This window comes from Crinia signifera, chromosome 5, assembly GCF_055691185.1.
Source record: "Crinia signifera chromosome 5, ASM5569118v1, whole genome shotgun sequence".
Lineage (NCBI taxonomy): Eukaryota > Metazoa > Chordata > Amphibia > Anura > Myobatrachidae > Crinia > Crinia signifera.
The window spans coordinates 6752398-6768216 of NC_139221.1; the positions used below are offsets into that span (position 1 = coordinate 6752398).

Genomic DNA, 15819 nt, shown 5'->3' on the forward strand with positions numbered 1-15819 from the left:
ACTGTGTGTGGAAAAGCCAACCTGTGCTACAAAGGTGAGGTTTTAGAAGACTGTTTCATGTCACAGGTCCTACACCGTGGTAAGACTGAGCACAGGAACAGGACACACGGCAATTATACTGCATCAGCAAGGTCTCTCCCAGGCAAATATTTCATAAAGATATATATATATATATATATATATATGAAAAAAAGGGGGGGTTGTGGCCCCAATATTGCGTTTAGATGAGCAGCACCTCTATAGTACCTTGCTGTTAATTGAGGTACAAGTTGGGTAAAGATATAAGGAAAGAATAGGGGTGCGCTAAAGATACCACTGAAAGACTAAACATATAATAAGTCGATAAAATAGAAAAAAACAAATAAGCATTTATTAATGGTTTGTCCAGCAATGCAATTTCATTTCACTGTTTGAAGGTTTTCTTTGTCACATATAGATCCGCGGCCCGACGCGTTTCGTCCCTTAGGACTTCATCAGGGGCGATGAACCAATCTATATAAGTGGTAGAGCATGCCGTTACAAAAATATATATGTAAAATATTTTACATATATATTTTTCATATATATTTCTTATATCATATTTATATATGTGTGTTTATGTATGAAATCGCTAATTTAATTTTTTATTAATTTTTTGCACATATTGCTTGTAATGTCCATTATATGTATATACAAATTTTTTTTACTATGTGTATGTAACGGCATGCTCTACCACTTATATAGATTGGTTCATCGCCCCTGATGAAGTCCTAAGGGACGAAACGCGTTGGGCCGCGGATCTATATGTGACATAAAGAAAACCTTCAAACAGTGAAATGAAATTGCATTGCTGGACAAACCATTAATAAATGGTTATTTGTTTTTATCTATTTTATCGACTTATTATATGTTTAGTCTTTCAGTGGTATCTTTAGCGCACCCCTATTCTTTCCTTTTATATGTGTATATATATATATATATATATATATATATATATACATGGTGTATTTGTCAGGTGGTGCAGCAGATGGGGTGCCCCGGATGAGGGGGCCTGTGCCCCGGATGAGGGGTCTGTGCAATCTACTAACTGTTTCTATCACATTCTAGATGAATCGCTTTAACCAGTGTAAGGACAGAGGGTTGCTAATTACTGACCACCATCTCTATAAACTAGAACCTAAGAAGAAATACAAGGTCATCAAATCAATGCCGCTCAGTATGGTGAGTATGTGTATATTGTGTGTAGGTATAGTGTATTATGTCGACAGTGGGAAGGTCGACAGTCAAATCTTTGACGTGAGGTTTTTACTGTTTTTGACCTGAATACAGCAGTCGACATGGACATCGTCTAAGTGTACCGCATCCCCTCGCATGGTTCACTGCGCAATGGACCTTCCTATTGTCTACGCAATGCTTGTGTCGACCTTTCCTCTGTGCGATCACTTGCCAGCAGATGTGAAAGCATACACATCCTCTTGCAGCGTAGCGAGGGGATTCAGGCGGCGAGAGTGTGTGCGCATTCGCTGGGGCGGAGTTAACCTGCATTGTTTGATAAATAGGCTCCGTGGACATAATACAGGAGGATGCACAGTGCACACTGACAGGGGCCTGCTCAGTACTGACCCCCCACCTCCTCAGTAATGAGCCCCCCACCCTTCTCCATGCCCCTTGTCAGTGGGAGATACCAGGTGCCCGAGGGACAGCATTAGCTGCTTTGTCATTCTCCAGACATAATGGATTCCCTCCCTGACTTCCATCGCAGACGGCTACTCCTCAATTATGCATCTGATTACATGTCGGGAGCCCCCCTCCCCCTCCTCCTTCTGGGAAAAGGACTTTTTGTTAAAATGATGTAAATGTGACACGAGAAGGACTTTTTGTTAAAATGATGTAAATGTGACACGAGGAAGATAAGTGGGAACAAGAAAATCTCCTTTTTATTTAATCAAAGCCGTTCTGTAACGTAATTGTGTGTAGTAATCCCAGTCAGGAGAGACCGGGCCCAGCTGTAACGGTCTGAGCGAGTCCCGGCCATCTCCTGTATATAGTCATGAAGATGGTTCTATTTCATATAGTGTGTATGTTATATATAATCTATAAATATATATCTATGCGTACATATGCATATACTGTATGTGCCGGGAGTGCAGCTGCTATGGGGCCCAGAGCTGAGAGGGGCCACCTTCCCTGTCACAGTTACATGTGTTATATACAGGGTGTAGCTACCATAGGTGCAGGGAGTGCAGCTGCTATGGGGCCCAGAGCTGAGAGGGGCCACCTTCCCTGTCACAGTTACATGTGTTATATACAGGGGTGTATCTACCATAGGTGCAGGGAGTGCAGCTGCTATGGGGCCCAGAGCTGAGAGGGGCCACCTTCCCTGTCACAGTTACATGTGTTATATACAGGGTGTAGCTACCATAGGTGCAGGGAGTACAGCTGCTATGGGACCCAGAGCTGAGAGGGGCCACCTTCCCTGTCACAGTTACATGTGTTATATACAGATGTGTAGCTACCATAGGTGCAGGGAGTGCAGCTGCTATGGGGCCCAGAGCTGAGAGGGGCCACCTTCCCTGTCACAGTTACATGTGTTATATACAGGGGTGTAACTACCATAGGTGCAGGGAGTGCAGCTGCTATGGGGCCCAGAGCTGAGAGGAGCCACCTTCCTTGTCACAGTTATATGTGTTATATACAGGGGTGTAACTAACATAGGTGCAGGGGGTGTAGCTGCTATGGGGCCCAGAGCTGAGAGGGGCCACCTTCCCTGTCACAGTTACATGTGTTATATACAGGGGTGTAGCTACCATAGGTGCAGGGAGTGCAGCTGCTATGGGGACCAGAGCTGAGGGGGCCACCTTACCTGTCACAGTTACATGTGTTATATACAGGGTGTAGCTACCATAGGTGCAGGGAGTACAGCTGCTATGGGGCCAGAGCTGAGAGGGGCCACCTTCCCTGTCACAGTTACATGTGTTATATACAGGGGTGTAGCTACCATAGGTGCAGGGGGTGCAGCTGCTATGGGGCCCAGAGCTGAGAGGGGCCACCTTCCCTGTCACAGTTACATGTGTTATATACAGGGGTGTAACTACCATAGGTGCAGGGAGTGCAGCTGCTATGGGGCCCAGAGCTGAGAGGGGCCACCTTCCCTGTCACAGTTACATGTGTTATATACAGGGGTGTAGCTACCATAGGTGCAGGGGGTGCAGCTGCTATGGGGCCCAGAGCTGAGAGGGGCCACCTTCCCTGTCACAGTTACATGTGTTATATACAGGGGTATAACTACCATAGGTGCAGGGAGTGCAGCTGCTATGGGGCCCAGAGCTGAGAGGGGCCACCTTCCCTGTCACAGTTACATGTGTTATATACAGGGGTGTAGCTACCATAGGTGCAGGGGGTGCAGCTGCTAAGGGCCCAGAGCTGAGAGGGGCCATCTTCGCTGTCACAGTTACATGTGTTATATACAGGGGTGTAGCTACCATAGGTGAAGGGGGTGCAGCTGCTAAGGGCCCAGAGCTGAGAGGGGCCATCTTCCCTGTCACAGTTACATGTGTTATATACAGGGGTGTAGCTACCATAGGTGCAGGGAGTGCAGCTGCTATGGGGCCAGAGCTGAGAGGGGCCACCTTCCCTGTCACAGTTACATGTGTTATACACAGGGGTGTAGCTACCATAGGTGCAGGGGGTGCAGCTGCTATGGGGCCCAGAGCTGAGAGGGGCCACCTTCCCTGTTACAGTTATATGTGTTATATACAGGGGTGTAACTACCATAGGTGCAGCTGCTATGGGGCCCAGAGCTGAGAGGGACCACCTTCCCTGTCACAGTTACATGTGTTATATACAGGGGTGTAGCTACCATAGGTGCAGCTGCTATGGGGCCCAGAGCTGAGAGGGGCCACCTTCCCTGTCACAGTTACATGTGTTATATACAGGGGTGTAGCTACCATAGGTGCAGCTGCTATGGGGCCCAGAGCTGAGAGGGGCCACCTTCCCCGTCAAAGTTACATGTGTTATATACAGGGGTGTAACTACCATAGGTGCAGGGGGTGCAGCTGCTATGGGGCCCAGAGCTGAGAGGGGCCACCTTCCCTGTCACAGTTACATGTGTTATATACAGGGTGTAGCTACCATAGGTGCAGGGGGTGCAGCTGCTATGGGGCCCAGAGCTGAGAGGGGCCACCTTCCCTGTCACAGTTACCTGTGTTATAGACAAGTGATCACATGATCAGCGATACAGAGCACATTAGCGAGGTATAGCCATATACCGGTGCATATAATACACACATCCCGCCTCCTGTGGTTACTACGTCTTGTGTCCGTGCTGTGCAGATTATCTTTCTTCCCTCATTTATGGTACATGTTGCCCAGTCTGACAGTGAGGCTGATTACCGTCCATTTGCGCTGGCATGTGTCAGTTGCTGAGGTTCGCCAGGATCTCATCTGCGCATTCACCTGTCTCCTGGCACATGCGGCTGGTTTGGCACAGTGCGGTCCCCTGGCACGGGCCTGTTGGCAGCCTCCTCTGTGCGGCTCGGCCCTTGTATCTCGCTGACACATTAATAAAACATTACCACAGAACAGAGATCGCCCGGGTGTCAGTAACGAAGGCCGAACGCACTCTGGCAGCAGAGATTTGGCATCTTTTTTTTTCCTTTCATATAAATTCCCATCCTGGTTGTCATGACAACTGAGAAATGAGGGAGAATGAGTTTTCCCTGGCGCCAGATTCATTCTCGCAGCGATTACCATTTATTCATAACACACGCTGAGGTGTATATGGGACACGTGTATATCCGGGAAACAATGTATGGGTGCCCTGCTTTATACACCAGACAGAATTAGATTGCCAGCTCCTGTGGTCTCCTCTGTGGGCATTCATAAATTGTTCCCATATGGAAAATGTCACGGACGGAGTAAATTCTCTAGGAGATCGCGACAGCGAGATCCGAGTGCGGCATCTGAGGACGCAGCTTCTTGTCACCAGCGCAAGCGTTGCTGATGTCACAAGTGTCACAGGCAGAACAATCTTCCAGATTATCGCCCGGCCTGCGGATTTGCAGCCCTGCGATCATGTCTGAATGAGGCCCATAACCCCACCCTGATTCTACTTATCACAGTTTGTATGTTCTCCCCATGCACATTGTCAGATGCTGCAGTCGGAATTCGGGGACATCATGTGACATCAGCTGCACTCCCCACACCTGTATCGATGCGCTGGTGTTCCCCTGGTGCCTCTCCCCGCCCCCCCCCCCCCCTTACACGCGTGGATGAGGCGGGTGTGATATTACTGAAGGCGTTCACACAGGGGGTATGTGCGTGTTCACATTAATGCATGCACAGACCCCTCCCACCATCGGAAATGGCGCCTAATTCAGACTTATGCGAACAAGTGTAAATCGGCCCCTGTGCCTAACCTACAGCGCGTGCATTTTAGGGAATTTAGATTGTAAGCTCTGCTGGAGCAGGGACTGATGTAATGACTGAAATACTCTGTACAGCGCTGGTGCTGTGTAGAAAGTAATAACACGTACTGTGAAAACTGTGGCAGAAGAGCTTGCATTCATTCTCATAGTAATATCAGGTGGCTGCACAGTGGAGAGCATTGCTATGTGTTATTGTACTCACAGATCACAGTATATGGGTACTACCCCGATCGTTACCATAGCCAGGTCTAGCTGTAGTCGCAGGGAACGCTGTTCAGGAGGATTCTGCGTCCATACGGTATATTGTGATAACAATCCTGGGACTGGAATCAGCGACGAATCTCCCCAGACACAGACCAGACCACTCCCGGCAGATGGAGGATTACTGAGTGTCACCTGTAATCTCCGGCCGTGCCCAGGGGCACCGTCCACGTGGAAGAGAATCGGATCCACGTTCCTGAAATATTTTGGATAAAACAGAGATGATCTGACAGGATCCCCCGGGGGGGGGGGGGGGTAACACACTGCAGGAATCCCTGGTCCCGGGCCCCGTCTTCTTCCCTTCATCACCCGTACACTTGGCGGATTGGCAGCTGGTAACTGTCATTTCCCCCAGCACAATTCAGGTATATCATCGGTACTTCTGTAGTTTCATGGCGCCGGAAGTAACAGAAACTTGGTAGCCTGCCAGAGGCTCGCGTGCCGCTCTAGCTAAAGTGTTATAGTGTAACGTGGTGTACCGTAGCGCTGCGCGTGCCACTCTAGTTGAAATGTAATGAAGTGTAAAAAGGAGACAAACAGGGCTAAACGGGGCTTATAAATCGGTGGTGATTTGCAATCTACACTTCTCTCCTTTCTCTGGAGAAGTTATTAATGCAATCTCTTCCTTTAATGTGTCTGTGCTAACAGACCAGCTCTTCAGCCTCCATCCTTCTCCTTCAGCCTCCATCCTTCTCCTTCAGCCTCCATCCTTCTCATTCAGCCTCCATCCTTCTCCTTCAGCCTCCATCCTTCTCATTCAGCCTCCATCCTTCTCATTCAGCCTCCATCCTTCTCATTCAGCCTCCATCCTTCTCATTCAGCCTCCATTTTTCTCATTCAGCCTCCATTTTTCTCCTTCAGCCTCCATTTTTCTCCTTCAGCCTCCATCCTTCTCCTTCAGCCTCCATCCTTCTCCTTCAGCCTCCATCCTTCTCCTTCAGCCTCCATCCTTCTCCTTCAGCTTCCATCCTTCTCCTTCAGCCTCCATCCTTCTCCTTCAGCCTCCATCCTTCTCCTTCAGCCTCCTTAACTTTCCAGTTTCAATGAATGAAATAATACATCGCTTCCGCCAGCCCATAGAGCGCAGGCGATAACTGACAGCATTGTAATGACAAAAATATTGTGTGTGTTGTCTTTGGCCATTTGGTAAAACTCAGTACGTTGCCCCAAACTGATAACGTACCCTCATCTGCTGTAGAATAGGAAGAGTCAATGTTTTCTACAAGGATGTGACCACAAGGTGGCACCATTCTGGCCTGCCCATGTACACCACACTGACCCCTCTTCTCTGTCATTATCCAGGTGACCGGACTGAGCCTCACTGGAAGCTGCGACCAGCTGGTGGTGATTCACACCCAGAAGCAGGACGATATGGTCTTCTGTCTGCACAGGATGGAGCCGGCCAACCACAGTCGTGTTGGGGAGCTGGTGGGGACCCTGCTGCATCACTTCAAATCGTGAGTGACCCCTCATATTCTGTACATTGTGACGCAGCGCAATCTGCCCTCTCATGTTCACAATGGGCAAATCTTGCGTGTTTGTGCTGTGGAGCCAGGTGTGCGCATGTATGTGCAATGCAGAGCCATATTTCAGGAGGTGTAACTGGCCAGTAATGTGTCCTTGTGATGGCGTGTCAGTGTAACAGGTGTAAGCCTGTTCCTGGGCGGATCATCTGCAGTATATGCTATGTGGCTAGGCAGGCGCACCTTGCGCACAGCTCCGCATACCGCCCTAATATATGTAATGAGTTCCATGTACGCAATGTGGGAGAATATACAGCCGATCTGTGCTCACCTGTGCGCTGTAATACTCTGCTATTTATGTATACAACGGACTAACATACTCTATACAGCAGACCAGGTGTATACAGCAGGCCACCGCACTCTATACAGCAGACAGGTGTATACAGCAGGCCACCGCACTCCATACAGCAGACCAGGTGTATACAGCAGGCCACCACACTCCATACAGCAGACCAGGTGTATACAGCAGACCACCGCACTCCATACAGCAGACCAGGTGTATACAGCAGGCCACCGCACTCTATACAGCAGACCAGGTGTATACAGCAGACCACCGCACTTCATACAGCAGACAGGTGTATACAGCAGGCCACCGCACTCTATACAGCAGACAGGTGTATACAGCAGGCCACCGCACTCTATACAGCAGACCAGGCGTATACAGCAGGCCACCGCACTCTATACAGCAGACAGGTGTATACAGCAGGCCACCGCACTCTATACAGCAGACAGGTGTATACGGAAGGCCACCGCACTCCATACAGCAGACCAGGTGTATACAGCAGGCCACCGCACTCCATACAGCAGACCAGGTGTATACAGCAGGCCACCGCACTCTATACAGCAGACAGGTGTATACAGCAGGCCACCGCACTCTATACAGCAGACAGGTGTATACGGAAGGCCACCGCACTCCATACAGCAGACCAGGTGTATACAGCAGGCCACCGCACTCCATACAGCAGACCAGGTGTATACAGCAGGCCAGGTGTATACAGCAGGCCACCGCACTCTATACAGCAGACCAGGTGTATACAGCAGGCCACCGCACTCTATACAGCAGACCAGGTGTATACAGCAGGCCACCGCACTCTATACAGCAGACAGGTGTATACAGCAGGCCACCGCACTCCATACAGCAGACCAGGTGTATACAGCAGGCCACCACACTCCATACAGCAGACCAGGTGTATACAGCAGACCACCGCACTCCATACAGCAGACCAGGTGTATACAGCAGACCACCGCACTTCATACAGCAGACAGGTGTATACAGCAGGCCACCGCACTCTATACAGCAGACAGGTGTATACAGCAGGCCACCGCACTCTATACAGCAGACCAGGCGTATACAGCAGGCCACCGCACTCTATACAGCAGACAGGTGTATACAGCAGGCCACCGCACTCTATACAGCAGACAGGTGTATACGGAAGGCCACCGCACTCCATACAGCAGACCAGGTGTATACAGCAGGCCACCGCACTCCATACAGCAGACCAGGTGTATACAGCAGGCCACCGCACTCTATACAGCAGACAGGTGTATACAGCAGGCCACCGCACTCTATACAGCAGACAGGTGTATACGGAAGGCCACCGCACTCCATACAGCAGACCAGGTGTATACAGCAGGCCACCGCACTCCATACAGCAGACCAGGTGTATACAGCAGGCCAGGTGTATACAGCAGGCCACCGCACTCTATACAGCAGACCAGGTGTATACAGCAGGCCACCGCACTCTATACAGCAAACCAGGTGTATACAGCAGGCCACCGCACTCTATACAGCAGACAGGTGTATACAGCAGGCCACCGCACTCCATACAGCAGACCAGGTGTATACAGCAGGCCACCACACTCCATACAGCAGACCAGGTGTATAGAGCAGGCCACCGCACTCCATACAGCAGACCAGGTGTATACAGCAGGCCACCGCACTCCATACAGCAGACCAGGTGTATACAGCAGGCCACCGCACTCCATACAGCAGACCAGGTGTATACAGCAGGCCACCGCACTCCATACAGCAGACCAGGTGTATACAGCAGGCCACCGCACTCCATACAGCAGACCAGGTGTATACAGCAGGCCACCGCACTCTATACAGCAGACCAGGTGTATACAGCAGGCCACCGCACTCCATACAGCAGACCAGGTGTATACAGCGGCCACCGCACTCCATACAGCAGACCAGGTGTATACAGCAGGCCACCGCACTCTATACAGCAGACCAGGTGTATACCGCAGGCCACCGCACTCCATACAGCAGACAGGTGTATACAGCAGGACACCGCACTCCATACAGCAGACCAGGTGTATACAGCAGGCCACCGCACTCCATACAGCAGACCAGGTGTATACAGCAGACCACCGCACTCCATACAGCAGACAGGTGTATACAGCAGGCCACCGCACTCTATACAGCAGACAGGTGTATACAGCAGACCACCGCACTCCATACAGCAGACAGGTGTATACAGCAGGACACCGCACTCCATACAGCAGACAGGTGTATACAGCAGGCCACCGCACTCTATACAGCAGACAGGTGTATACAGCAGGCCACCGCACTCTATACAGCAGACCAGGCGTATACAGCAGGCCACCGCACTCCATACAGCAGACCAGGTGTATACAGCAGGCCACCGCACTCCATACAGCAGACCAGGTGTATACAGCAGGCCACCACACTCCATACAGCAGACCAGGTGTATACAGCAGACTACCACACTCTATACAGCGGACCAGGTGTATACAGCAGGCCACCACACTCCATACAGCAGACAGGTGTATACAGCAGACCATCGCACTCCATACAGCAGACCAGGTGTATACAGCAGTCCACCGCACTCCATACAGCAGACCAGGTGTATACAGCAGGCCACCGCACTCCATACAGCAGACCAGGTGTATACAGCAGGCCACCGCACTCCATACAGCAGACCAGGTGTATACAGCGGCCACCGCACTCCATACAGCAGACCAGGTGTATACAGCAGTCCACCACACTCCATACAGCAGACCAGGTGTATACAGCAGGCCACCGCACTCCATACAGCAGACCAGGTGTATACAGCGGCCACCGCACTCCATACAGCAGACCAGGTGTATACAGCAGGCCACCGCACTCCATACAGCAGACCAGGTGTATACAGCAGGCCATCGCACTCTATACAGAAGCCACCGCACTCCATACAGCAGACAGGTGTATACAGCAGGACACCGCACTCCATACAGCAGACCAGGTGTATACCGCAGGCCACCGCACTCCATACAGCAGACCAGGTGTATACAGCAGGCCACCACACTCCATACAGCAGGCCACCGCACTCCATACAGCAGACCAGGTGTATACAGCGGCCACCGCACTCCATACAGCAGACAGGTGTATACAGCAGGACACCGCACTCCATACAGCAGACAGGTGTATACAGCAGGACACCGCACTCCATACAGCAGACAGGTGTATACAGCAGGCCACCGCACTCCATACAGCAGACCAGGTGTATACAGCAGACTGCCACACTCCATACAGCAGACCAGGTGTATACAGCAGACTGCCACACTCCATACAGCAGACCAGGTGTATACAGCAGGCCACCGCACTCCATACAGCAGACCAGGTGTATACAGCAGGCCACCGCACTCCATACAGCAGACCAGGTGTATACAGCAGGCCACCGCACTCCATACAGCAGACCAGGTGTATACAGCAGGCCACCGCACTCCATACAGCAGACCAGGTGTATACAGCAGGCCACCGCACTCCATACAGCAGACCAGGTGTATACAGCAGGCCACCGCACTCTATACAGCAGACCAGGTGTATACAGCAGGCCACCGCACTCCATACAGCAGACCAGGTGTATACAGCGGCCACCGCACTCCATACAGCAGACCAGGTGTATACAGCAGGCCACCGCACTCTATACAGCAGACCAGGTGTATACCGCAGGCCACCGCACTCCATACAGCAGACAGGTGTATACAGCAGGACACCGCACTCCATACAGCAGACCAGGTGTATACAGCAGGCCACCGCACTCCATACAGCAGACCAGGTGTATATAGCAGACCACCGCACTCCGTACAGCAGACAGGTGTATACAGCAGGCCACCGCACTCTATACAGCAGACAGGTGTATACAGCAGACCACCGCACTCCATACAGCAGACAGGTGTATACAGCAGGACACCGCACTCCATACAGCAGACAGGTGTATACAGCAGGCCACCGCACTCTATACAGCAGACAGGTGTATACAGCAGGCCACCGCACTCTATACAGCAGACCAGGCGTATACAGCAGGCCACCGCACTCCATACAGCAGACCAGGTGTATACAGCAGGCCACCGCACTCCATACAGCAGACCAGGTGTATACAGCAGGCCACCACACTCCATACAGCAGACCAGGTGTATACAGCAGACTACCACACTCTATACAGCGGACCAGGTGTATACAGCAGGCCACCACACTCCATACAGCAGACAGGTGTATACAGCAGGCCATCGCACTCCATACAGCAGACCAGGTGTATACAGCAGTCCACCGCACTCCATACAGCAGACCAGGTGTATACAGCAGGCCACCGCACTCCATACAGCAGACCAGGTGTATACAGCAGGCCACCGCACTCCATACAGCAGACCAGGTGTACACAGCGGCCACCGCACTCCATACAGCAGACCAGGTGTATACAGCAGTCCACCACACTCCATACAGCAGACCAGGTGTATACAGCAGGCCACCGCACTCCATACAGCAGACCAGGTGTATACAGCGGCCACCGCACTCCATACAGCAGACCAGGTGTATACAGCAGGCCACCGCACTCCATACAGCAGACCAGGTGTATACAGCAGGCCATCGCACTCTATACAGAAGCCACCGCACTCCATACAGCAGACAGGTGTATACAGCAGGACACCGCACTCCATACAGCAGACCAGGTGTATACCGCAGGCCACCGCACTCCATACAGCAGACCAGGTGTATACAGCAGGCCACCACACTCCATACAGCAGGCCACCACACTCCATACAGCAGACCAGGTGTATACAGCGGCCACCGCACTCCATACAGCAGACAGGTGTATACAGCAGGACACCGCACTCCATACAGCAGACAGGTGTATACAGCAGGACACCGCACTCCATACAGCAGACAGGTGTATACAGCAGGCCACCGCACTCCATACAGCAGACCAGGTGTATACAGCAGACTGCCACACTCCATACAGCAGACCAGGTGTATACAGCAGACTGCCACACTCCATACAGCAGACCAGGTGTATACAGCAGGCCACCGCACTCCATACAGCAGACCAGGTGTATACAGCAGGCCACCGCACTCCATACAGCAGACCAGGTGTATTCTGCTAAATGTAAGCGAAAAAGAGATAATTTGCAGCGCTGTTTTAATGACAAGTATAACAAAACAATTTATTATTCACATGTAATATAAAAAAATGTATATATACAGTGTGGCAAATATATAAAAGAAGGGGGGGGGGGGGGGGGGAACCTGTCAGCAGAATGATGAGGGGGTAATCTAACCTGCTCTGGTCACTTATACAGTCCCAGCACTGGTGCAGGAGGAGGAAGATGGAGGCCAGAATTTTTGTAATCCAAACAATACAGTAAGTGGAGGTGTCCCAGTCCATGCCGGGGACTGGGCTCTGTGTATTACACTGGGGACTGGGCTCTGTGTATTACACTGGGGACTGGGCTCTGTGTATTACACTGGGGACTGGGCTCTGTGTATTACACTGGGGACTGGGCTCTGTGTATTACCCTGGGGACTGGGCTCTGTATATTACACTGGGGACTGGGCTCTGTATATTACACTGGATGCCGGGGACTGGGCTCTGTGTATTACACTGGGGTCTGGGCTCTGTGTATTACACTGGGGACTGGGCTCTGTGTATTACACTGGGGACTGGGCTCTGTGTATTACACTGGGGACTGGGCTCTGTGTATTACACTGGGGACTGGGCTCTGTGTATTACACTGGGGACTGGGCTCTGTGTATTACACTGGGGACTGGGCTCTGTATATTACACTGGATGCCGGGGACTGGGCTCTGTGTATTACACTGGGGACTGGGCTCTGTGTATTACACTGGGGACTGGGCTCTGTGTATTACACTGGGGACTGGGCTCTGTATATTACACTGGATGCCGGGGACTGGGCTCTGTATATTACACTGGGGACTGGGCTCTGTGTATTACACTGGGCTCTGGGCTCTGTATATTACACTGGGGACTGGGCTCTGTGTATTACACTGGGGACTGGGCTCTGTGTATTACACTGGATGCCGGGGACTGGGCTCTGTGTATTACACTGGGGTCTGGGCTCTGTGTATTACACTGGGGACTGGGCTCTGTGTATTACACTGGGGACTGGGCTCTGTGTATTACACTGGGGACTGGGCTCTGTGTATTACACTGGGGACTGGGCTCTGTGTATTACACTGGGGACTGGGCTCTGTATATTACACTGGATGCCGGGGACTGGGCTCTGTGTATTACACTGGGGACTGGGCTCTGTGTATTACACTGGGGACTGGGCTCTGTGTATTACACTGGGGACTGGGCTCTGTATATTACACTGGATGCCGGGGACTGGGCTCTGTATATTACACTGGGGACTGGGCTCTGTGTATTACACTGGGCTCTGGGCTCTGTATATTACACTGGGGACTGGGCTCTGTGTATTACACCGGGGACTGGGCTCTGTATATTACACTGGGGACTGGGCTCTGTGTATTATACTGGGGACTGGGCTCTGTGTATTACACTGGGGACTGGGCTCTGTGTATTATACTGGGTTCTGGGCTCTGTATATTACACTGGGGACTGGGCTCTGTATATTACACTGGGGACTGGGCTCTGTATATTACACTGGGGACTGGGCTCTGTATATTACACTGGGGACTGGGCTCTGTGTATTACACCGGGGACTGGGCTCTGTATATTATACTGGGGACTGGGCTCTGTGTATTACACTGGGGACTGGGCTCTGTATATTACACTGGGGACTGGGCTCTGTGTATTACACCGGGGACTGGGCTCTGTATATTACACTGGGGACTGGGCTCTGTGTATTATACTGGGGACTGGGCTCTGTGTATTACACTGGGGACTGGGCTCTGTGTATTATACTGGGTTCTGGGCTCTGTATATTACACTGGGGACTGGGCTCTGTGTATTACACTGGGCTCTGGGCTCTGTATATTACACTGGGGACTGGGCTCTGTGTATTACACCGGGGACTGGGCTCTGTATATTATACTGGGGACTGGGCTCTGTGTATTACACTGGATGCCGGGGACTGGGCTCTGTGTATTACACTGGGGACTGGGCTCTGTGTATTACACTGGATGCCGGGGACTGGGCTCTGTGTATTACACTGGGGACTGGGCTCTGTGTATTACACCGGGGACTGGGCTCTGTGTATTACACTGGATGCCGGGGACTGGGCTCTGTGTATTACACTGGGGACTGGGCTCTGTGTATTACACTGGATGCCGGGGACTGGGCTCTGTGTATTACACTGGGGACTGGGCTCTGTGTATTACACCGGGGACTGGGCTCTGTGTATTACACTGGATGCCGGGGACTGGGCTCTGTGTATTACACTGGGGACTGGGCTCTGTGTATTACACTGGGGACTGGGCTCTGTGTATTACACTGGGGACTGGGCTCTGTGTATTACACTGGGGACTGGGCTCTGTGTATTACACTGGGGACTGGGCTCTGTGTATTACACTGGATGCCGGGGACTGGGCTCTGTGTATTACACTGGGGACTGGGCTCTGTATATTATACTGGGGACTGGGCTCTGTGTATTACACTGGATGCCGGGGACTGGGCTCTGTATATTATACTGGGGACTGGGCTCTGTATATTACACTGGGGACTGGGCTCTGTGTATTACACTGGGGACTGGGCTCTGTGTATTACACTGGATGCCGGGGACTGGGCTCTGTGTATTACACTGGATGCCGGGGACTGGGCTCTGTGTATTACACTGGGGACTGGGCTCTGTATATTATACTGGGGACTAGGCTCTGTATATTACACTGGGGACTGGGCTCTGTGTATTATACTGGGGACTGGGCTCTGTGTATTATACTGGGGACTGGGCTCTGTGTATTACACTGGGGACTGGGCTCTGTGTATTACACTGGGGACTGGGCTCTGTGTATTACACTGGGGACTGGGCTCTGTGTATTACACTGGGGACTGGGCTCTGTGTATTACACTGGGGACTGGGCTCTGTGTATTACACTGGGGACTGGGCTCTGTGTATTACACTGGGGACTGGGCTCTGTGTGTTACACTGGATGCCGGGGACTGGGCTCTGTGTATTACACTGGGGACTGGGCTCTGTATATTACACTGGGGACTGGGCTCTGTATATTACACTGGGGACTGGGCTCTGTATATTATACTGGGGACTGGGCTCTGTATATTACACTGGGGACTGGGCTCTGTATATTACACTGGGGACTGGGCTCTGTGTATTACACTGGGGACTGGGCTCTGTGTATTACACTGGGGACTGGGCTCTGTGTATTACACTGGGGACTGGGCTCTGTGTATTACACTGGGGACTGGGCT

At 51.7% G+C, this 15819-nt stretch overlaps 1 protein-coding gene across 1 annotated transcript in view; it reads left to right on the top strand.

Moving 5' to 3' along the window:
- LOC146079830 (unconventional myosin-Ig-like) overlaps positions 1 to 15819 on the top strand; it is a 194502-nt gene that overhangs the window by 119662 nt on the left and 59021 nt on the right. The window contains 2 exon segments of the mRNA XM_083186470.1: positions 1087 to 1200; positions 6969 to 7123. Coding sequence (XP_083042596.1) covers positions 1087 to 1200; positions 6969 to 7123 — 269 coding nt within the window.